Here is a 25,313-nt window from a genome sequence, read left to right on the forward strand (position 1 = left end):
AGTTTTAAAAATGGTTATAAAGGGAACTCCTGTCTTAAAAAATAACCAGTAATTTTTGTGTCCTGGCTTTCCTTGGACTATTTTGGCTGCTTGAATTTTTCATGGTTAGATTTAAACCTGCCCTGTCTCAACACCATCCAACATAAAAACATCTGACGAAGACAGGAAACTTATATCACAGTTAATGCATGTAAATGAGAAGGGTAGAAACCGTGATATGATCAGCTGTAGACCAGTGATGAAAATCATTCATTGGAACCCTCCTGTTTCTGAAAATGATAAATGGGGATTCTGCTATTTTCCTGCTGTAAGTTAAAATGATTCCCATAGACCCCCTCAAAGTAAAATAATGGTTTTATGCCAGCTGAGACTGAGCCTCTGGAGTTTGGGGGGAAATGGGTAGAATCTATTCAAGTGTTGCTGTTTGGCAGTAAACTTGATAACTGGGCAGTTGGAAGTGTACAACTGACAATATATTTACAGAAACAAGTTTCATTATCCTGATCAAAACTGTTGGTGCAGTTCCATAATTCACTATAAAGCTAGTCAGACTCTTTTTTGCTCTTTCTGTCTAAGAGTCCAGTCCTGCAAACACTTGCTCATCTGAGTAGCCCTTACTCACAGGTATACGTGCATTGACTGTAATATTACCAAGGTGAGTAATAACTACTCTCATGAGGATGAGTTTGCAGGATTTGTCTCTTTGACATGCAGGAAAGGTAAGATATATGAAAATAAGAGAGAATCTACTAAAAACTGATGAAGTAATTTGCTGTCTGTGATATTGCACAATAAAGTATTAAGGCAGCAACAGTACAGCTAAAATCATACAGTAACATTTATCTTCCAAATAAAGTATTTATCTTCCAAATAAAAGTCTTCACAGTTTTGGATCTAATACTGAACTGAAATTGTAACCACAGAAACATTCTATACTCTTTCTGGGACTCAGCAGTATGTATATCTATTGTATTAGGCCAAAGAACTGACAGTTTGATGAAATAAAAAGGATTGTCTTTGTAATATTCCTGTGTTACAGAACAGTTCATATTGACCTTAGATCTTGTAAGGCTACCTACAGTGATATTAGCTTGTCCAGGACCTGTATCACCTAATCTTTTTCATCTGTCCCTAAATCAATAATAGAAATTTATAGTAATTCTCAAAAATTCTATTTGGGGGTTTTGATGCTCCTATCAGTTCAGACAGCAGCATTCTTGATGGAAAAGGTGCATTCTGAATCAAGAGGAGAAGTCTAGTCTATCTCTGTTTGGATAGTTTCATAAAAAACTTAGAAATTCTGCCTCCTTGATCACTTAGCACTTACCTGTTTTTACTATAAGATCCAACTTCCAAACATAAATGCCTAAGTTTAAGTACCTAGGCACCTTAATCAGCACTTAATTTAGGTGCCTAAAGTGGGTATTTAAGTTCCTAAATATGGATTTAAGAACTAAATTGAAGCTTCCATATTTGAAAATAGGGCACATTGGCCACGATTTTCAAAAACTGATACCTACAATTGAGCCTTTATGTCCATACTTGGACACCCAAATAAAATGTCATAGAATCATAGAATATCAGGGTTGGAAGGGACCCCAGAAGGTCATCTAGTCCAACCCCCTGCTCGAAGCAGGACCAATTCCCAGTTAAATCATCCCAGCCAGGGCTTTGTCAAGCCTGACCTTAAAAACCTCTAAGGAAGGAGATTCTGCCACCTCCCTAGGTAACGCATTCCAGTGTTTCACCACCCTCATAGTGAAAAAGTTTTTCCTAATATCCAATCTAAACCTCCCCCACTGCAACTTGAGACCATTACTCCTCGTTCTGTCATCTGCTACCATTGAGAACAGTCTAGAGCCATCCTCTTTGGAACCCCCTTTCAGGTAGTTGAAAGCAGCTACCAAATCCCCCCTCATTCTTCTCTTCTGCAGGCTAAACAATCCCAGCTCCCTCAGCCTCTCCTCATAAGTCATGTGTTCTAGACCCCTAATCATTTTTGTTGCCCTTCGCTGGACTCTCTCCAATTTATCCACATCCTTCTTGTAGTGTGGGGCCCAAAACTGGACACAGTACTCCAGATGAGGCCTCACCAATGTCGAATAGAGGGGAACGATCACGTCCCTCGATCTGCTTGCTATGCCCCTACTTATACATCCCAAAATGCCATTGGCCTTCTTGGCAACAAGGGCACACTGCTGACTCATATCCAGCTTCTCATCCACTGTCACCCCTAGGTCCTTTTCCGCAGAACTGCTGCCTAGTCATTCGGCCCCTAGTCCGTAGCGGTGCATTGGATTCTTCCGTCCTAAGTGCAGGACCCTGCACTTATCCTTATTGAACCTCATCCGATTTCTTTTGGCCCAATCCTCCAATTTGTCTAGGTCCTTCTGTATCCTATCCCTCCCCTCCAGCGTATCTACCACTCCTCCCAGTTTAGTATCATCCGCAAATTTGCTGAGAGTGCAATCCACACCATCCTCCAGATCATTTATGAAGATATTGAACAAAACCGACCCCTGGGGCACTCCACTTGACACCGGCTGCCAACTAGACATGGAGCCATTGATCACTACCCGTTGAGCCCGACAATCTAGCCAGCTTTCTACCCACCTTATAGTGCACATTACACCAGTCCTGCGTTTAAAAATTGTTGAGTCTCCAGTAGCTCCTATTGAGAATCTTATGGAGCTGGGATTGATTGTGAAGTAAAGGATATTGTTGCAGGGAATAGTGAATCTGGTGTGCGGGAGAGAAACCAGCAAAAATTAGAAGCTGTTGAGTAAGATGGGGGAGAAAGGGGTGTGAGTGTGTTGGAATTGTGTTTTGTTTGGGGAGGATTGGTATATTAATGTGGCTTTTAAAGCCTGCATTAGAAATCACTGTTCTAGAACCCAGCTGCAACAGCTATGTCTTTTCAGTGGCTGTCTTAGGGTAGCTAGGAGAGTGAAACAGTGCTGCCTGGAGCTTAAGATTTGGTGGGGGTCAGGCTCCCTCGATTCCTGTGGTGGTGATTTGGAGGAAATATGATGCTGAAAGGGAAATATGTAGGGTGGAGGCTATAATGTTGTAATGGACCAACTATTACTGCTTTCAGATTGGTGATGCGTCTGCAGTCTCTAGTAGGGATAGACAGAGTCACTTTGGAGTGGTTTTGTTCAGTTCTTTCTGGGAGTTCACAGATTTGGTTTTGGGTGATTGACCATGGCAGAGAGCTGCAAAATTCCATTTTCCCATTCCTCCTATTCAGTGTGTATATGAGTCTGTTGGGAGGTTTCGTAAGTAGGCATGGGCTGCTGAGGAACCCAACTTTGTTTCCACCTCATCAGCTCTGGCAGGTGCTGAGTGCCTCAAAAGTGCCTTACCTTGTGTCTGAATGTAACTGGACTTAAGTGAAGGCTAACTGGCTGAGGCTTCCTATGAGGAAGACTGGGGAAATGTTTTTAAGGTGTGGGAAGCTACCTGGCAGAGTTTATATCAGCTCTGGGCATTAGTTACTCAAGCTCATAACCTTGGGATTTTGTGGCATTCTTGGTCCTCTAGAAGTTCAGGTACCCGCTGTTGATAAGATTAAGTTTTATCTTCTTTCCTTTGCAAATAGGGTGCAAGCAACTATTTATTTTATATGCGGATCTAGTGACCATTATTCAGGCCTTTGTCACTTCAGGATTAGACTATTACAATGTGTTCTATATAAGGCTCTCCTTGAGACATGTTCGAAACTTCACTGGGTAGAGGAGAGTACAGTTACCACTAAGGAAAGGTTCATGCAGAGAGCACATTACACCAGTACTCCAAGATCTGCATGGACTGCCAGTTAGTTTCTGTCTGGAATCTAAGATGTTTTGACCTATTAAGCTCTAAATGGTTTGGACCCTGATTACCCCTCTCCCCAAACTTTATCTCTGTAGTTGCAGTCAGTCATCAAAGGTGCTCAAGCTAGGGACCCTCTAGGTGAGAAAGATGCTGGCAGAGCTTTCTCCATGACAAGTCCTCAATTCTGGAATTTATTTCTGTCCTTGGTCCTACAGATCCTGGATTTTTTTGGCCTTCAAGTACTTTGCAAAGCTTTTGTACTATTGGGCATTTGTTTATTTATGGTAAAGTACTTAATAATTATTAGGTTGTTGTACTGTTGTATAGCTGTTTAGATGGCAGTGGCAATTTATACTGAAAATGTTTTTATGATGATTTTAACTATTTGTACAAGTGCCTGTAGTGAAGCTGTAGTTGCTTTTAAAAACTTTGACTCATATATTCATTTACTTTTGGGTATGAACCCTGATCTGAAAAAATAGACCAGAGATTGGGTTGTGTATTTAAAAGAGGAAACGCGAAAGCTAATGTTCCTACACATCAAATCATGAGTGAGTGGCTGGAAACCAGCAGTGAAGTTATCACAGACATAGCTTGACTCTTACTATAGTTTTATTAGTCTGCCACAAGCAGTAGGAGAAATTATTATTTTAGCAGATCTGAACAGCCTAAGTTCTGAAATAAAAAAAACTGAAAGTTTCTGTAATAAGCAGGTTGGTAACCTGAGTTTCTTCAACTTTAACAGGAAAGTTTATCCATTGTGAGCTTTTCTGAAGCCATTTGCTTTAGAGCTTATCTCTGCAAGAACCTTAATTCCTGGAAAAATCATTTGTTGTGACTAGTGCCCTTTCCTCTTTCTTGAGCTCTATGAATTAAGAAGAAATAACCTTGTCATGTGTATTTAACCTAAATTCCAATTTACAGATGATGTCAAACATGTAAGTGAGGGTAGCAGTCTAAATGTAGAATAGAAATCTTTTCAGTCTTCAGAGTAACAGCCGTGTTAGTTTGTATTCGCAAAAAGAAAAGGAGTACTTGTGGCACCTTAGAGACTAACCAATTTATTTGAGTATAAGCTTTCGTGAGCTACAGCTCACTTCATCGGATGCATACTGTGGAAACTGCAGAAGACATTATATACACAGAGACCATGAAACAATACCTCCTCCCACCCCACTCTCCTGCTGGTAACAGCTTATCTAAAGTGATCACTTTCCTTACAATGTGTATGATAATCAAGTTGGGACATTTCCAGCACAAATCCAGGTTTTCTCACCCTCCACCCCCCCACACACAAACTCACTCTCCTGCTGGTAATAGCCCATCCAAAGTGACCACTCTCTTTACAATGTGTATGATAATCAAGGTGGGCCATTTCCAGCACAAATCCAGGTTTTCTCACCCCCCCCCTTTTTTTTTTTCCAAAAACCACACACACAAACTCACTCTCCTGCTGGTAATAGTTCATCCAAAGTGACCACTCTCCCTACAATGTGCATGATAATCAAGGTGGGCCATTTCCAGCACAAATCCAAGTTTAACCAGAACGTCTGGGGGGTGAGGGGGTAGGAAAAAACAAGGGGAAATAGGCTACCTTGCATAATGACTTAGCCACTCCCAGTCTCTATTTAAGCCTAAATTAATAGTATCCAATTTGCAAATGAATTCCAATTCAGCAGTTTCTCGCTGGAGTCTGGATTTGAAGGTTTTTTGTTTTAAGATAGCGACCTTCATGTTTGTAATTGCGTGACCAGAGAGATTGAAGTGTTCTCCGACTGGTTTATGAATGTTATAATTCTTGACATCTGATTTGTGTCCATTTATTCTTTTACGTAGAGACTGTCCAGTTTGACCAATGTACATGGCAGAGGGGCATTGCTGGCACATGATGGCATATATCACATTGGTAGATATGCAGGTGAATGAGCCTCTGATAGTGTGGCTGATGTTATTAGGCTCTGTGATGGTGTCCCCTGAATAGATATGTGGGCACAGTTGGCAACGGGCTTTGTTGCAAGGATAGGTTCCTGGGTTAGTGGTTCTGTTGTGTGGTATGTGGTTGTTGGTGAGTATTTGCTTCAGGTTGCAGGGCTGTCTGTAGGCAAGGACTGGCCTGTCTCCCAAGATTTGTGAGAGTGTTGGGTCATCCTTCAGGATAGGTTGTAGATCCTTAATAATGCGTTGGAGGGGTTTTAGTTGGGGGGCTGAAGGTGACGGCTAGTGGCGTTCTGTTATTTTCTTTGTTAGGCCTGTCCTGTAGTAGGTGACTTCTGGGAACTCTTCTGGCTCTATCAGTCTGTTTCTTCACTTCCACAGGTGGATATTGTAGTTGTAAGAATGCTTGATAGAGATCTTGTAGGTGTTTGTCTCTGTCTGAGGGGTTGGAGCAAATGCGGTTGTATCGCAGAGCTTGGCTGTAGACGATGGATCGTGTGGTGTGGTCAGGGTGAAAGCTGGAGGCATGTAGGTAGGAATAGCGGTCAGTAGGTTTCCGGTATAGGGTGGTGTTTATGTGACCATTGTTTATTAGCACTGTAGTGTCCAGGAAGTGGATCTCTTGTGTGGACTGGACCAGGCTGAGGTTGATGGTGGGATGGAAATTGTTGAAATCATGGTGGAATTCCTCAAGGGCTTCTTTTTCATGGGTCCAGATGATGAAGATGTCATCAATATAGCGCATGTAGAGTAGGGGCGTTAGGGGACGAGAGCTGAGGAAGCGTTGTTCTAAATCAGCCATAAAAATGTTGGCATACTGTGGGGCCATGCGGGTACCCATAGCAGTGCCGCTGATCTGAAGGTATACATTGTCCCCAAATGTGAAATAGTTATGGGTAAGGACAAAGTCACAAAGTTCAGCCACCAGGTTAGCCGTGACATTATCGGGGATAGTGTTCTTGACGGGCTTGTAGTCCATCTTTGTGTGGACTGTTGGTGTAGAGGGCTTCTACATCCATAGTGGCCAGGATGGTGTTATCAGGAAGATCACCGATGGATTGTAGTTTCCTCAGGAAGTCAGTGGTGTCTCGAAGGTAGCTGGGAGTGCTGGTAGCATAGGGCCTGAGGAGGGAGTCTACATAGCCAGAAAATCCTGCTGTCAGGGTGCCAATGCCTGAGATGATGGGGCACTCAGGATTTCCAGGTTTATGGATCTTAGGTAGTAGATAGAATATCACAGGTCGGGGTTCCAGGGGTGTGTCTGTGCGGATTTGATCTTCTGCTTTTTCAGGAAGTTTCTTGAGCAAATGCTGTAGTTGCTTTTGGTAACTCTCAGTGGGATCATAGGGTAATGGCTTGTAGAAAGTGGTGTTGGAGAGCTGCCGAGCAGCCTCTTGTTCATATTCCGACCTATTCATGATGACGACAGCACCTCCTTTGTCAGCCTTTTTGATTATGATGTCAGAGTTGTTTCTGAGGCTGTGGATGGCATTGTGTTCTGCACGGCTGAGGTTATGGGGCAAGTGATGCTGCTTTTCCACAATTAACCTGGATTTGTGCTGGAAATGGCCCACCTTGATTATCATGCACATTGTAAAGAGAGTGGTCACTTTGGATGGGCTACCCAGCAGGAGAGTGAGTTTGTGTGTGTGGGGGGCGGAGGGTGAAAAAACCTGGATTTGTGCTGGAAATGGCCCACCTTGATTTTCATACACATTGTAAGGAGAGTGGTCACTTTGGATAAGCTATTACCAGCAGGAGAGTGAGTTTGTGTGTGTGGTTTATGGAAAAAAAAAAGGGGGGGGGAGTGAGAAAACCTGGATTTGTGCTGGAAATGGCCCACCTTGATTATCATACACATTGTAAAGAGAGTGGTCACTTTGGATGGGCTATTACCAGCAGGGGAGTGGGGTGGGAGGAGGTATTGTTTCATGGTCTCTGTGTATATAATGTCTTCTGCAGTTTCCACAGTATGTATCCGATGAAGTGAGCTGTAGCTCACGAAAACTTATGCTCAAATAAATTGGTTAGTCTCTAAGGTGCCACAAGTACTCCTTTTCTTTTCAGTCTTGGTTCATAGATGATGCAATTTCCTGAGACAGCACAGCTTAAGCAATTCAGACTGATGTCCGGAATCTGATTGGGACACATATTTTGTGTAATAAATATTTTCTTGGCATTGTCCTTGTCTCCAGTGATTTCTTCTGTGGTGAAACTGTCACATTTTAAAATATTTCTAAAGAACTGCCATGGTGTTGATAGCTTTGGCTCTTTTTTCTGTAATGCTGACAGTTATAAGGTGCTGGGCAGAAAATAAAGCTTTCTTTGTGGTGGGAGGGAGGATTTGGCCGTTATTCATTTGTAATCATGGTCATGTCAGGAAAAACTGTTTATAATATTCTGTGTTGAATATATGAAGCAATAGAATTAACTAGTTGACTGGAGATTTTGAGTCCAGTTTTCAGAAGCTCAGGCACATACTTGAGCACCTCTTTTGCATGTACACTGACCATAGTTGCATGTATTGTCACCACAAATTTACAGGCAAATTATGTTACCTGGGGTTATCTGAACCTAAAACTATGGTAACTAATCACTGTTTTTTTAGGAGGTGTCAGGAAATAAATCAGTGGGGGACACATTCCCTCTGATAAATGATTCGTACACACAAGAGTGCTTCCACCTAAAAATCCTTGTTTTTATTGAGTACAAAGCACACATCTAAACTAGCACTAGTCTAGAGTGTCCCAGAATATAGTTACACAAAGTCTGAGGTGGTGCCGAGTGACAGCAGCAGGTTTCCAGTGGCCAGCCTTCCTCCTAGCTCGGGGGGGGCAAACTTTTTGGCCTGAGGGCTGCATTGGGTTTCTGAAATTGTATGGAGGGCGGGTTAGGGGAGGCTGTGCTTCCCCGAACAGCCAGGCATGGCCCAGCCCATGCCCCCTCCTGACCCCCCCTGCTTCTCGCCCCCTGACAGCCCCCCCAGGACTCCTGCCCCATCCATCCCCCCATTCCCTGATGGCCCCCTGGGGACCCCTGCCCCATCCAACTCCCCTGCGCTCGGTCCCCTGACCACCGCCAGATCCCTCGCCCCTAACTGCCCACCCCCCGCCGCCCCATCCAACCCCTCCTTTCCTTCCTGATTGCCCCCCCCGAACCCTTGCCCCCATTCAACCCCCCTGTTCCCCACCCTCTGACCGCCGCAACCCCTATCTATGCCCCTGACCACCCCCTGAACTCCCTTGCCCTCTATCCAACCCCACCCCCACCCCGCTCCCTGACCCGTTACTGCGCTGCCTGGAGCACTGATGGCTGGCAGCGCAGCTGCACCAGGACAGGCAGCTGCGCCGCACAGCACAGAGCACCGGGTCAGGCCAGGCTCTGCAGCCCCGCCGCCCAGAGCATTGCGCTGGCAGTGCAGCGAGGTGAGGCTGCGGGGGAGAGGGGACAGCCAGGGAGGGGCTGGGGGCTAGCCTCCTGGGCCAGGAGTTCAGGGGCCAGGCAGGACGGTCCCGCAGGCCGTAGTTTGCCCACCACTGTCCTAGCTGCTTGTGAGATTGATGTTCGTGTCTTCTTGCTCATAGAAAATCAAAACTTTTCCAAAGTACATGTTTTAACTAATTTTTTTATAAGTAACTTAAAACAAAGAATAATTCAAAGTAACTTTTAATAGGCTAACAATTTCCCTAGCCACAGCAAAGAGCTCAATTTCTACTTATTAGTAAAGCAACTCCAGCAAGAAACTTATAAACACAGGCACCCAGACCAAGGTCAGTTATCCTTGTTAGTAACGCTGCATTTGTGCAGATGTTTTTGTCTGCCTAAGCAAGGCCAAATTCTTCCTTGCTACGTGGTGTCCTCACTTCCATCTTATGGTGACTAAGTGCACAAGATGGCTACAGGCTATGTCAAGTTCAGTTCTCTCATAACAATTAGATGTGCATTTATTTGACTACACTTCTGAAAATCCAGGTACATGATGTCTAATCATTGGGCTTTTATCAGACTTGTGTTTTATCTTCCTTTTTTGTCAGCTACTAGTCATGATTGACTTCTGCGCCGGTTCGTATGTGCATCTCCTATTTTCCCCTAAAACACACTTATTTTGCATGCACTACTCAGGCAGCTACTTTTGAAAATGTCCCTTTAAATTTTAAATTTTAAGCTCACACCAACTTCTGTATGCATTAGTCATCTTAAGTTACAAAATGCACTGCCCATATATTTTTTTGAAAGTACTTCTTAAGAAAAACTTAGAAACATATGGAGTAATATGTGCATTATAAAAAGGAAAATCCTGTTCTTGAGCCATGGATATAATATCCCTGATTAGAGCCAAGAGATAGACTAGGAGAGAAAATATAAACAAACAGTAAATGCTGTTAACATAGATTATGAAACATGAAAAATAGCTATGCATTTTGTAATTCTTTATATGAACATGATTGGATTGAAATTATCCATTAATTTCTGCATTAAAGGTAAAATATTACTGTCGTGGTTCAAGGCTAGTTGCGCCTCTGTCCCCTCTTCTGATCTCACTGACTGCACTCTTTCCAGGTCATAGGCCATGAGCCTTCATCTCTCTGGGGAGGAATCCCATGATTCTCCCACTCTTAGAGCAGGGTGCTAAGCTACACAACCCTGTAATAATCAGGCTTTCTCCACAATAGGTCTTACTAGATTCTGTACCTTGTGCCTCTTCCCTCTGGGAGCTTGTGACCAGTGGTGAATACAGTAACCCAAAACAGCCTTCTTAAAACTAAGTATTGTTTAATCTTAACAAAACACAGAATAGCAAGGGGAAAGGTTTAAAACAACAAAACACATACATGTGTAGTTATCTTTCCATCTTCCATGTAGGGGGACCTGTTAGTCTATCTTTTGTCTTTTCAGACACCCCAGCCTCTGGGGTCTAGTTCACCTTAGTTCAAAAACCCTGTCCCCCGCCCCTTCAGGAGTGTCTCTCTTTTAATCCCTCTCAGTCTTTTGATCTGCCCCTCCCTTCATCGGGTGTGGGGGGCCGTGATTCAGTTCTGGCAAAGACAATCAGGCAAGCCCACCACGGGGAGGGAGGTGGTATATCATAGTTAATACTTCTGGATGTTTACTGAAGAGCTATTATCTGGGCTATTGTCCTTCTTTCTGGCTAAGTTTCCTGACCACCTGGCTATTAAATTAACCTAATATAGGCATACAATAAAAATCTTTAAAGTACTCAGACAACATATAGCGTATATAGTATTCAGAGTAGGGCTGTCAAACTATTAAAAAATTTATCGCGATTAATCATGAGATTAAAAAAAGTTGTGATTAATCGCAGTTTTAATCACACTGTTGTTAATAGAATACAATTTATTTAAATATTGTTGGATGTTTTCTACATTTTCAAACATATTGATGTCAATTATAACAAAGAACACAAAGTGTAAAGTGCTCACTTTTTATTATTCTGATTACAAATATTTGCACTGTAAAAAAGATTTAAAAAATAGTATTTTTCAGTTCACCTCATACAAGTACTGTAGTGCAATGTCTTTATTGTCTAGCAGTGTAATTAAAACGGTGATTAATTGTGACTAATTTTTTTAATCTAGTTAATTTGTTTTGCGTTAACTGCTTGTGTTAACTGTGATTAACAGCCCTAATTCATAGATTAATACAGGCAACTCCAAATCTGTTACAGCTATGCACCAAACAAGTGTTTAATTGAAATTTTCAAAGTGACTTTGACTTTGTTAGAATATATTAGGTCACACTTTACATGAAAGATGCATTTATAAATAGTTTATAAAATGTTAATAAAAGATGAATAGATGTTTTAATAAATGGTTAATCAATTGTTATGGAGTCCAACAGGCCAGTAGGTTCTGTATAACCATAGCTTATTACCATCTATAACACCTCCTACTAATGTGCTTATAACTATTTATAAAACGCATCCTGCTCATGTCTGTAACATGCTTATGACATTTATTAACCATTACTTTATTTGTAATTGTTGTACAAGAGCTAGCAATGAAGACATTCAAAACTTAGTTGTGTCAGGGAAGGCTCAGTGCGACAGAGAAGAAGTTCCCATTATCAAAATTTCCAACAGATTAGATAATAAACTATGTGTATTTTGTACTGACAGATGTGCAATATAAAATACTGTCTGAGACTTCAAATTATCCAGGTCACCTGTATCAACAATAGGCTATCAACTAGTTCCATCTCTGTGTTGCATATTGCAGTACATACAATTTTTACATGACTATTAGATGACACATGGGGTCTACAAATATAAACAAAACTGAAGTGTAATGTTTTATGGACAGATATATTGATACCACTAACGCTGATAACATGGAGTTGCATGAGCCAATGCACTGCAATGGAGATATCAGTTCCCTCTGCTAAGAAAAATACAGCACAGTCACTCATTTAAGTAGCCTTACTATTATATTTACATTAAACTGGGTAGAAATCATGCATCAGGGCATCAACTCAAGGGAGGTCTCCAAAGAAAGCATTTTGTATTAATTGTGTCATACATTGCATTATGTACATAATTAAAATCAAAGTACATTTTCAACACTAGTGCGCAGTATGTTAAATAATAATAATGGGTGTCACACGTTTATGAGGATTGCATGTTTACTCTTTAGCAGATTGTACTGGAATATTTATTCTCACAGGCCCAAATACCATGATGTTATGTTACATACAGTTGCAGACTCTCCTACAAATGCCTTAAACCTGGAGAGTTGAGATTTCCTGGCATTGTATACTATGTATGCAATGGCAGAAATAGCAGGAACTCCAGACCCTCTGGCTCCCGGTCGGTGGTTTCTACTTTTTTTCAATTAGAATATTTTTAAAATGTATTGTATATAGTGCAATTAGTACCTGTCCCAATTGTGAAATAGATGTATGAATACCCACAACCTGAGTCAAGAAAATCCTCAGTGCTAGGGTTATTGTATATAATGGGCATGATTTCCAAAAGGGCTGAGCATCAGCCTAACTCTGCTCCTATTAAAGTCAATGGAAGTTTTATCATTGCCTTCAGTGGGAGCAAAGTTAGGTTAGCAGTGAACAATTTTAAAAACCCCACCCCAAGAAAGAGAGTTCTTAAATTGGCAAGTGATCCCACTTGCATGAGTTTCATAACATTCTAACTCCACTGATTTCAGGGGAGTTTTTCTTGGTTTATATCAGTGTGAGATCATGGTCTTTTAGTTTGGAAAAAAAAAATCAGTCATTACAGTTGCCTAGTTTTGAAATATGTAGTATTTAACCTTCATTGGTTTTAGATTTAAAACAAATGTATACAGAAAATTCTGCAAAAAGAAAATTACCTCAACTCTTGAAATCTCTAAACACTTCAAGAATTATTATGCATGGGATAATACCAATGTTCCTGTTCATTTTTAACCAAAAATTATGACAGCCGTTTGTACTTTGGGTAGTGTTCAGTTACATTCCTTACAGTTTTTCTTTGTACTGGATATTCTTGCTGTTTAAAATGTTTTCTTCATATGTTTAATATTCATGGTAAAAGCATTCTCTGCAAACATTTGTAAGGCTAATTGATATATAATCATAGAATATTAGGGTTGTAAGAGACCTCAGGATGTCATCTAGTCAATCCCCTGCTCAAAGCAGGACCAACACCAACTAAATCATCCCAGCCAGGGCTTTGTCAAGCCGAGCCTTAAAAACCTCTAAGGATGGAGATTCCGCCACCTCCCTAGGTAACCCATCCCAGTGCTTAACCACCCTGTTTACGAATATCCAACCTAGTCCTCTCCCACTGCAACTTGAGACCATTGCTTCTTGTTCTGTCATCTGCCACCACTGAGAATACAGAATCATAGAATATCAGGGTTGGAAGGGACCTCAGGAGGTCATCTAGTCCAGCCCCCTGCTCAAAGCAGGACCAATCCCCAACTAAATCATCCCAGCCAGGGCTTTGTCAAGCCTGACCTTAAAAACGTCTTAAGGAAGGAGATTCCACCACCTCCATAGGTAACCCATTCCAGTGCTTCACCACCCTCCTAGTGAAAAAGTTTTTCCTAACATCCAACTTAAACCTCCCTACTGCAACTTAAGACCATTACTCCTTGTTCTGTCATCTGCTACCACTGAGAACAGTCTAGATCCGTCCTCTTTGGAACTCCCTTTCAGGTAGCTGAAAGCACCTATCAAATCCCCCCTCATTCTTCTCTTCCGCAGACTAAACAATCCCAGTTCCCTCAGCCTCACCTCATAAGTCATGTGCTCCAGCCCCCTGATCATTTTTGTTGCCCTCTGCTGTGCTCTTTCCAATTTATCCACATTCTTCTTGTAGTGTGGGGCCCAAAACTGGACACAGTACTATAGATGAGGCCTCACCAATGTCGAATAGAGGGGAACAATCACGTCCCTCGATCTGCTCGCTGTGCCCCTACTTAAACATCCCAAAATGCCATTGGCCTTCTTGGCAACAAGGGCACACTGCTAACTCATATCCAGCTTCTCGTCCACTGTAACCCCTAGGTCCTTTTCTGCAGAACTGCTGCCTAGCCACTCACTCCCTAGTCTGTAGCAGTGCATGGGATTCTTCCTTCCTAAGTGCAGGACTCTGCACTTGTCCTTGTTGAACCTCATCAGATTTCTTTTGGTCCAATCCTCCAATTTGTCTAGGTCCCTCTGTATCCTATCCCTACCCTCCAGCGTATCTACCACTCCTCCCAGTTTAGTGTCACCTGCAAACTTGCTGAGGGTGCAATCCACGCCATCGTCCAGATCATTAATGAAGATATTGAACAAAACCGGCCCCAGGACCGACCCTTGGGGCACTCCACTTGATACCGGCTGCCAACTAGACATGGAGCCATTGATCACTACCCGTTTAACCCAACATTTAGCCAGCTTTCTATCCACTTTATAATCTGTTCATCCAGCCCACACTTTTTTAACTTCCTGGCAAGACTACTGTGGGAGACCATGTCAAAAGCTTTGCTAAAGTCAAGGAATAACACTTCCACTGCTTTCCCCTCATCCACACAGCCAGTTATCTCATCTTAGAAGGCAATTAGATTAGTCAGGCATGACTTGCCCTTGGTGAATCCATGCTGACTATTCCTGATCACTTTTCTCTCCTGTAAGTGCTTTAGAATTGATTCCTTGAGGACCTGCTCCATGATTTTTCCAGGGACTGAAGTGAGGCTGACTGGCCTGTAGTTCCCCGGATCCTCCTCCTTCCCTTCTTTAAAGATGGGCACTACATTAGCCTTTTTCCAGTCGTTCGGGACCTCCCCCGATCGCCATGAGTTTTCAAAGATAATGGCCAATGACTCTGCAATCACATCCGCCAACTCCTTTAGCGCTCTCGGATGCAGCGCATCTGGTCCCATGGACTTGTGCTCGTCCAGCTTTTCTAAATAGTCCCGAACCACTTCTGTCTCCACAGAGGGCTGGTCACCTACTCCTGTGTTGCCCAGTGCAGCAGTCTGGGAGCTGCCCTTGTTCGTGAAGACAGAGGCAAAAAAAGCATTGAGTACTTCAGCTTTTTCCACATCATCTGTCACTATGTTGCCTCCCCCATTCAGTAAGGGTCCCACACTTTCCCTGACCACCTCCTTCTTGCTAACATACCTGTAGAAACCCTTCTTGTTACCCTTCACATCCCTTGCTAGCTTCAACTCCAATTGTGCCTTGGCCTTCCTGATTACACCCCTGCATGCTCTATAAATATATTTATACTCCTCCCTAGTCATCTGTCCAAATTTCCACTTCTTGTAAGCTTTCTTTTTGAGTTTAAGCTCACCGAATATTTCACTGTTAAGCCAAGCTGTTCGCCTGCCATATTTACTATTCTTTCTGCACTTCGGGATGGTTTGTTCCTGCACCCTCAATAAGGCTTCTTTAAAATACAGCCAGCTCTCCTTGCCCCCTCATCTTAGCCTCCCCAGGGATCCTGCCCATCAGTTCCCTAAGGGAGTCTGTCTGCTTTTCTGAAGTCCAGGGTCCGTATTTTGCTACTCTCTTTTCTTCCTTTTTTCAGGATCCTGAACTCAACCATCCTAGGTTGCCACCCACTTCTACTTCCCCTACCAATTCTTCCCTGTTTGTAAGCAGCAGGTCAAGAGAAGCACAGCCCCTAGTCGGTTCCTCCAGCACTTGTACCAGGAAGTTGTCCCCAACACTCTCCAAAAACTTCCTGAATTGTCTGTGCACTGCTGTATTGCTCTCTCAGCAGATGTCGGAGTGATTGAAGTCCCCCATTAGAACCAGAACCTGGAGACTTCAGTTAGTCGTCTAAAGAAAGCCTCGTCTACCTCATCCTTCTGATCCAATGGTCTATAGCACACGCCACCACAACATCACCCTTGTTGCTCTTGCCTCTAAACTTAACCCAAAGACTCTTCAACAGGCTTTTCTCCTGATATGTTGGACTCTTGCTATGAGGCAAGATTATACATAGACATTTTAACATGACATCCAGAAAAGTGCACTAAGTCCCTTTCCTGATAGATGCATCTTTCTTTGTTGCTACCTCTTTTTCTATTTTATTTTAAATATATTATTTTGGTGCTTCAGAAAGTGAAGGCATGATAGCATTGGCTAAATCAAGGCAAAAAATACAAACAGTTAAAAAACAGTCTTCCTCATACAGATCTCAGTTCTGATCATCCTAGTTGTTAATCTAATCCTCTACCTCTTCTAAATAAACACTGCCTTAAATCGTTTATGGACAAAATTCTTGGTTTATTTTTGCGGTCTTAACATTCTATCTACTTACATACCACAATGACCCAATGGAGTTCTATGATTTACACCAGCTGAGGATGTGGCCCTGAGACTTTGCTTCTTGTTCTGAGTTAGGGCCAGCACATAGTTACACTGTGGGGAGCAGCCCACAGAAAGAACTGTGACTCCAAGTCACAGTCCCTTCCTGGTTCCCACCCTTGATCCACTGAGAAGTATTCTGCTGCTGGCCCATATCCGCAGCACACTACTTTTCCCTCCTCCATGGCTAAACTGTTTTGCCCAGGGGCCAGAGTCAAAGCTCTGCCTAGTTCCCAATCCTCTCCACCCTCTCATCTGTGCATGAGGGAAATGGCAGGCCCACAGAGCCTGGTCCCCTTTATGCTCCCTGCCTCCTCCATGAATAGTCTGGTGATGCAGGGAGGTATTTTGAAAGGTCAGTAGTGCTGAGTGATGGTTTCTTTTGTTCTGGTCAGAAATATGAATGTTTTAGGGTAAGTAGTAAATTCCCTTTGTCAAGGGAGATGTTGATAATCTTTGTTCAGAGGGGTCTCAGTTTCTGTCTACTCTTGTATCATCCAGAAAAGATCTATATATCTAAGTGCTTAGGTACAATGATAGGCTGTACACAAAACCCTAAGGCAGATAGGAAGGACAGAGAATCATTGTCAAAGGTTGGTAGCTCTGGCTGCCATTTAAGCTTCCATGACTTTTTTATGAATAGGCTGGATTCTTGGAAGGGAGGGTGTTGTGTTTCTGGTCTTATGAGCAATGTGGTGTTCTTGATAGACACATGCAGGTGATTTTCTCTTTGAAAAAGATGACAACTCTACCCAGTGAGTGGTTCTGGCTTCTGGGCTTGAGTGAAGGCAGTCTGAGTTTATGGAGCCATTTACTATCTGGAATAGTTCTACACAGTGTGAGAGCTTGCCGGTTCTATGGCCACCACCAATGCCTGAGTTTTCTCCTTCGTACATTTCCTGTTATAGGTTATCTGAAGACCAGTTATTCTGCATGTGAAGTGTTGCTTTGATGCTAAAGTGTCCGCAGCAGTTGTCAGGAGTGGCTATAGACCCATATGACAATGAGGGTTTTATTCCAAAGTATCTGTCTTGTATATAGTTCACTGCAATGTGTAATAACAGTTCAATTACAGCACTGAGGCTGATCTAACTTACAGTGTGGGACAGGCAGAAGATGTAATGCAATTACCCTGGGGCGGGGGGGGGGGGGTCATCAGCAGAGGGGATCAAACCTGGGACATCAGAACCGAAACAAAAAGCTTCTACTACCTCAGCTAAAAGATTCAGGTCTGCTTATTAACTTAGAGCTAGTGGCAGAATCATAAAACATGTGGTCCAGCCACCAGCAGAGGACAAAGAGCCACACTCTGTATGCAGTTACAGTAGCATAAAGTGACTTTCCCAAGTCCCCTCTGCCTTTTCAGTCCCTTAGCCAAGCAGAGCTTGGGAGGAACTGATATTTGGGACCTCTGGTTTTAGGACATGGCCCACATCGTGGGACAATGAGAAGGGGCTATGATGGAGGGATGCAGAGTATTCTCTATTTACAGTGGCCCAGTTCTGCTGGCTGGTGCAGTGTGTGTGGGACAGACATGGACCCACTCCCTTCTTACCCTCTTTGCCTCGTTTTGGGTGGCTAATTCCATCACCTGTTCTGGCCTGAAGCAGTCTTTGCAGTCAAGGAATACAAAGGCTATAATTGCAGCTGGCCCTTGTGCAGTGGGAGTATGGTAAGCTGCTTATGCCTTTTCATCCCCTCCTCCTTTGAAGGGACAGCCAAAATCTGGCCCTTAATTTTTTGTACAGTTATTAATTCAAATCCATTCCTTCAGCGTAAAACAACTGAAGTCACAAAAGGGATTAATTTGGCCCATTACATTTTAATGACATTATTCTTGAAGGGGAGAGAACAATTTGTAGAAGCTTCAGATTTATGCTGTTTCTAGGAAAGATATTTATTTCCAGCTGACAGGAGTTGCAAGTCATTGGAATTGCTGTAATGTGGCCTTTGTTACCAGTGTGTTTAGTTTTATGTCCTATTTTGCTTTCTCCTCCCCAGAGGATTATGCCCAGCTGTGCAATGTTCCAGTTCCAGGATCTCGACGACCATATGGACAAGATGCTTTGGTTGACTTTGAGGAACACTATACCCCAGAAACTGATCCATTCTTTGTTGAAGACCGTAAGTAAATATCACTGTTATGTAAAATTCTTGAAAGTAGGATTATAACTTGGATTACTTCCCTGTAGTTGGCTCCATTCATCTGTTTGCTTCTGAGTAATGTGGCCTATTTATTTATGTTCTACTTATTCCTATGACATTAACTGTCAGGTGTTCAGGTTCCAGTGCCAGAGTTGTATATGAGCCCATTTGGGCCCGAAGTACAATATTATTTTGTTTAATATAGTGAAATAATGCGTGCCAGGTATACTAAATTTATATTTACCAACAGATTTACAGCTAAAGGTCAAAAAAAGCCAGTTTTCCTTCTCACAAACTAATTTTTCTTTGGAGCATGTGACTCAAACTCCTTTGGGGTATATTAATTTTTTTTTAAAATTCTTCATGCCAGCTTTCCATGATTTTCCAGCAGAACTTATGTGGGGGAGGTGGAGTGTGTGCATGATGATCATACTCCAGAAAAAATCGCCTAGCTTAGCGTGACCACTGAGTCTGATTTGCACATGCTTTAGTTGGAATGCCAATGCACACATAAATGAATAGGTCACGGGGAAAGCAAAGGTCTTGCTACAGAATCTTATAGAAGTAGGGTTCTAAATTTATGCTTGAAAAATGCACGGGTTTTCTATTGAATAGGAGCCTGATCCACCATGCTTTGAAGTCAATGGAAAGCTGTTTGATCCTAGGCCAGGGGTGCTCACACTTCATTGCACTGCGACCCCCTTCTGACAAGAAAAATTACTACATGACCCCAGGAGGGGTCACTGAAGTCTGAGCCCACTCGAGCTCTGCCGCCCTGAGAGGTGCCAAAGCTGAAGACCAAGGGCTTCAGCCCCAGGCAGGTGGCCTATAACCTGAGCTCCGCCGCCTAGGGCTAAAGCTCTGAGGCTTGGGCTTGGCCCTGGGCGGTGGGGCTTGGGCTTCAGCTTTGGACCTCAGCAAGTCTAAGCCAGCCCTGGTGACCTCATTTAAATGGGGATGCGACCTACTTTGGGATCCTAACCCACAGTTTGAGAACCGCTGACCTAGACTACTTGTTTCAGAGTAGCAGCCGTGTTAGTCTGTATCCGCAAAAAGAAAAGGAGTACTTGTGGCACCTTAGAGACTAACAAATTTATTTGAACATAAGCTTCCGTGAGCTACAGCTCACTTCATCGGATGCATTCAGTGGAAAATACAGTGGGGAGATTTATATACATAGAGAACATGAAACAATGGGTGTTACCATACACATTGTAACAAGAGTGATCAGGTAAGGTGAGCTACTCCCAGCAGAAGGGGCAGGGGGGGGACTTTTTGTAGTGATAATCAAGGTGGGCCATTTCCAGCAGTCATCTGAGGAACGGGGGGTGGGGGGGATAAACATGGGGAAATAGTTTTACTTTGTGTAATGACCCATCCACTCCCAGTCTCTATTCAAGCCTAAGTTAATTGTATCCAGTTTGCAAATTAATTCCAATTCAGCAGTCTCTTGTTGGAGTCTGTTTTCGAAGTTTTTTTGTTGAAGAATTGCCACTTTTAGGTCTGTAATCGAGTGACCAAAGAGACTGAAGTGTTCTCTGACAGGTTTTTGAATGTTATAATTATTGACATCTGATTTGTGTCCATCTATTCTTTTATGTAGAGACTGTCCAGTTTGGCCAATGTACATGGCAGAGGGGCATTGCTGGCACATGATGGCATATATCACATTGGTAGATGTGCAGGTGAACAAGCCTCTGATAGTGTGGCTGATGTGATTAGGCCCTATGATGGTGTCCCCTGAATAGATATCTGGACACAGTTAGCAACAGCCTTTGTTGCAAGGATAGGTTCCTGGGTTAGTGGTTCTGTTGTGTGGTGTGTGGATGCTGGTGAGTATTTGCTTCAGGTTGGGGGGCTGTCTGTAATCAAGGACTGGCCTGTCTCCCAAGATCTGTGAGAGTGATGGGTCATCCTTCAGGATAGGCTGTAGACTACTTGGACTGCCTTGAATTCAGCTTACACCCTTATACCAGGGCTGCATTTGGTCCAGCATATTTCTTCACAGTTTTATGTTAGAAACAAAATGGTGGTTACAAAAGAAACAGGCAATCCCAACTGCCTTGTACTTATAGCATGCAGGTACCACTTCTCTCTTACCCAACATGTCTCCCATTAAAACAAGTTAATATGTTAAAAGAAATAGTGGTAAAAGAAATCAAAATGATAGCTTTGACAGGGCCAGAGGACTACAGTGAGTGGCAGAAGTTTCAGATGTATTCCCTTCCACTAATTGCACAAGTAATAATAGGATGAAATTCAATAAGGACCAATGTAAAGCACTAAACTTAGGAAGGAATAATCAATTCCACAAATACAAAATGGGAAATGACTACCTACAAAGGAGTTCTGCAGAAAAGGTTGTGGGGGATAGAGTGGGTCACAAACTAAATATGCGTCAATAATGTGATACTGTTGCAAAGAAAACAAACAGCATTCTGGGATGTATTGTGTCGTAAGCAAGATATGAGAAGTAATTCTTCCACTCTACTCAGCACTGATAAGGCCTCAGCTGGAGTATTGTGTCCAGTTCTGGGCACCACACTTCAGGAAAGATGTGGACAAACTGGAGAAAGTCAAAAGGAGAGCAACAAAAATGATTAAAGGTCTTGAAAGCATGACCTATGAGGAAAGACTGAAAAAAATAGATCTGTTTAGTCTGGAGAAGAGAAGACTGAGGGGGGACATAACAGTCTTCCAGTACAACAAAGGTTGCAATAAAGAAGAGGGTAAGAGATTGTTCTCCTTATCCACTTAGGACAGGTAAAGAAGAAATGGGCTTAAATTACAGCAAGCGAGATTTAAGTTAGACAGTAGGAAAAACTTCAACTGAAAAACTTCAACTGTAGTTAAGACCTGGAACAAATTGCCTACGGAGGTTGTGGAATCTCTGTCACTGGAGGTTTTTAAGAACTGGTTAGACAAACACCTGTCAGGGATGGTCTCTAGATAATACTTAGTCATGCTGTAGTGCAGGGGACTGGATTAGAAGATGACCTATCGAGATCTCTTCCAGTCCTACACTTTGATGATTCTATTAAATATAGCCTACAGAAACCAGGGTTCATCTCTGTTTAATACCTAACAAACCTAATAGACTTTATACAGAGTTGTACAAAACTAAACAATACCGACTTCTAACTAAATGTTAACACTGATGAAAATTATCTAAGCACAATGAAAACCCCAGAAAGAGATGATAGTGTCCTCAATATGATGGAAGAGAAATAGAGTGGGATACGTACATTCTATTCCAATGTTCCAATTATAAAGGGGTGTAAAAAAATTACTTCCTCAAATTATAAGCAATGATAAAAGACTTTCCATTAATAAGTGATTAGAGAACTGTGTGTAATCCAAGGAGATATCAAAGCGATATCAGAGCTAGGATCCCTCTAGCATCCTGCCACTAAATCAAAAACAGTAGTGCCAAATGAACACAGAATATAACCCAGAACACATCCTGGGCAGATGCTTGAGCAAATGCTGTATATGCCTCTGCAAATACCCAATGTTTCTATCCTTTTGGACATTTTAGCCAGTTGTATTGTTGTTAATAATGATAATGTTAATAATAAATATTTATTGTATGGTAATACTCAGAGATCCTAATTGGGATTAAGATCCCCTTGTGCTGGGTGCAATACGATCCCCGAAAAGAGACAGTTCTTGCCTTGAAAGACCTACAGTACATATCTTGACATGCCAATTAAATATTTTTCAATTTTATTACCATCAGATTCTGTTAGAACTGCAAACAAATATTTTTTACTTGTTGCAAGCAAGTTTGAAAATAGACATGTGCAGTATGGATTATAGTGCAAACAATCTTGTTTAAATCAGTTTCAGCTGGTTAAAAATGTCAGCATGCTATATGTGAGCTCAGTGGAGAACAAATGATATCTTTCATTTGTAAAGAATTTGTTCAAGAGCACCACCTTTTCCCTGCTTGGCAGTGTTTGTTTTTCATAATTAGCTGTCTATATGATGGCCCATCGAACGCACGCAATGTAACGGAGCCCCATGTAGGCGCTCTAAATGGATTAAAATATAATAGAGGTTGTTGAAAAGTTTTCTGCTATCTTGCAGTAAACCAAAATAATCTACTCAATGAATTATTGTATATCTGTATCTTACTGCAGTTTACTATATTAATAGGAAACTTTGTAATGATCCTTACTATATGTGAAGGTGTGTACTCAACAAAGTAAATATATGTTCAGGTTCATTTCTAAGTCTCTATGGTATGTGGCACCATTTTTATTATCTGTTCCACAAATCAACCTGATCCCAAACTGAGCGCATTTCAGCCACAAGTGGACATGAACCTGTGAAGTATCCAGACAACCTTGAAGAGCCAGTGCTGGATACACTAGATTTGTTCAAATAGAGGGCATGTGGATGAGGACAGAGAGGGTAGAATTAGAAAGGTAGGGCACGGATAGAGAAAATGTGAGATGAGGGAAAGAATGAGAGGGGCCTGGGTTAACAAGGGAAAATGTGAAAAGGCAGATGGAAGGGAAGAGCAGTGAAGAGAGGAAGAAATTAATAGAACATATAGTTGAGGTGTATTATACATATCAAATATCTGTTAAAAATTATTCCAAATATATGAACAGGTTTTAGATATACCAATGGTCTGTCTGTGGAGTTAATGTGTGAATTAAATATCAGTAGAAAAACCCCTCTATGACTCCCCTGCCATGCGCACACCATGACGTCACAAAAAACCAAACCCCAATGTATTATTTAAACTGGATCAGGAGGGATATTAAATGCTGTGGACTTTTTCTCAAGTATTCTTTTTGATGTGGTTGGCTGCCATCTACAGTTCTGTTTGATTTATTGCTTCTAAGAATGGAAAGACAGTAAGACTGTTGTATAATGTTAACTTGTTGGTACTTAGATGAGCACTTTAATCTTACTGAAATTCAATGAGCATTTAAAATTTTTGAATAAGTTTTAAAATATATGCACTCTTCCCCTATTATTGTTATGTTATTGTCTAGCGACCCTAAATCAGGACTCAAGGTTCCATCATAATAGGCATCGTATGAACTAGTAAAACAAAGACAGTCCCTATCCCAGAGAGCTCACTACCTAAGATTATGACAAGACACAGTAAAGTAGTTTATAGGTATTTATATCAGTGCCCATCACTCAAATATCTGAGTGACCCCTAAAGAGTTATTAACCAAAACCACAATAGGCTAGTAGTCTAATTTCCTCTTACTTCACTAAAGGCAGTTGGGACTAATATTTTTTTGCATGTTTCCTCTACAGTAATTACAATATAACTTCTTCCCTCCCTTTTTATAGTAATATTTAGAAGAGCTTTTTATAATTATTTTTCAAATTACCCTACAACACTTCTACATCAGCACTGTAAACTTTTATAAAGTCTGATTTTACAAGATTTTATTACAAAGTAATATTTTATCATTGAGATAATTTATCAGAATGTGTCTCTGTTAAAAATGGATCAAAGCTTTTAACACTGAACACATTTCACACAGCTATTTTATTTTCATCTTAAAATATAACTGTATTTTATTAGTACATTAAACATTCCAGATGGAGCAGATCTGCTAAAGCTGACCTATTTTCTACAAAGCTGAGTCACATCCCAGTAAACCCCTGAGACAATTAAAGAGTCTCACTGTACATTTGTATTAAAAAAAAAAAAAAGGATTCAGCATCTAACTGATGTGTTTGCAATACTTTCTCCACCCAGGTTTCCTGAACAGCTTTGAGGAATTACAAGCAGAGGAATGTGGCATTCTGAATGGATGTGAAAATGGCCGGTGTGTGAGAGTCCAGGAAGGCTATACCTGTGATTGTTTTGATGGCTACCACTTGGACATGGCCAAAATGACTTGTGTTGGTGAGATTATAATGCAATATTTTACATACAATTCATTTTTTGTATTTTAGCAGATTTACTGTCACAAGCAGACCCATTCACTTGACTTCAGTGGGACTCCTTATGTGAGTAAAGTTACTCATTTGTCATAAGAGTTTGCAGGAGCAAAACCTTTCTGACAAATGATCATCTGAATTATGTTAAACATTCTAAATCTATATATGATATATTGAAAGCCAGTTTTCACTTGAGCAGCCATCTCTGAATTCCTAGATCATTTGAATATCAGTGAACAGTTGTCCTAGGTATCCATGAGAAATATGGGATTGTGGAGTGTATACTAATAGTAATTAGCTAGGGGAACATACTATTCATAATCGTTATAAAAAGTATGTTAGTGTGCCTGTGTCAATTTCAATGCTAAGCTAACTAGTACGGTAAAGGTACTCTTAATTAAAAGACACTCACTAATAACTGACACAAAATATAATACATTAAAATGCAGAACAAGCTTTGGTTAAAATTTTCAGAAGTATCTAAGTCCCATTTTCAAAAGTTACTTAGGGACAGATTTTTAAAGGTATTCAAGCACTGTGATACAGGAGGGCCAAGGAGCAGTGGTAGAGGAGAAATATATAAACCCTAGGCTAATTAAGGCGTGGTTCCCTGTAGACTAGGGAGGGTTGCTACAGGTTAATTGGAGCACCTGTAGTCAATTAAGGCCTTGTCAGGAACT

General features: G+C 41.7%; 1 protein-coding gene across 1 annotated transcript in view; it reads left to right on the forward strand.

The window, feature by feature from the left end:
- LTBP1 (latent transforming growth factor beta binding protein 1) overlaps positions 1–25,313 on the forward strand; it is a 375,845-nt gene that overhangs the window by 342,876 nt on the left and 7,656 nt on the right. Inside the window, exons 31-32 of the mRNA XM_077812182.1 lie at positions 18,571–18,693; positions 24,449–24,598. Of these exons, the coding sequence (XP_077668308.1) occupies positions 18,571–18,693; positions 24,449–24,598 (273 nt within the window). The remainder of the gene's footprint in view (positions 1–18,570; positions 18,694–24,448; positions 24,599–25,313) is intronic.

Source organism: Eretmochelys imbricata, chromosome 3 (assembly GCF_965152235.1).
Source record: "Eretmochelys imbricata isolate rEreImb1 chromosome 3, rEreImb1.hap1, whole genome shotgun sequence".
In the NCBI taxonomy this organism is placed as follows: Eukaryota; Metazoa; Chordata; order Testudines; family Cheloniidae; genus Eretmochelys; species Eretmochelys imbricata.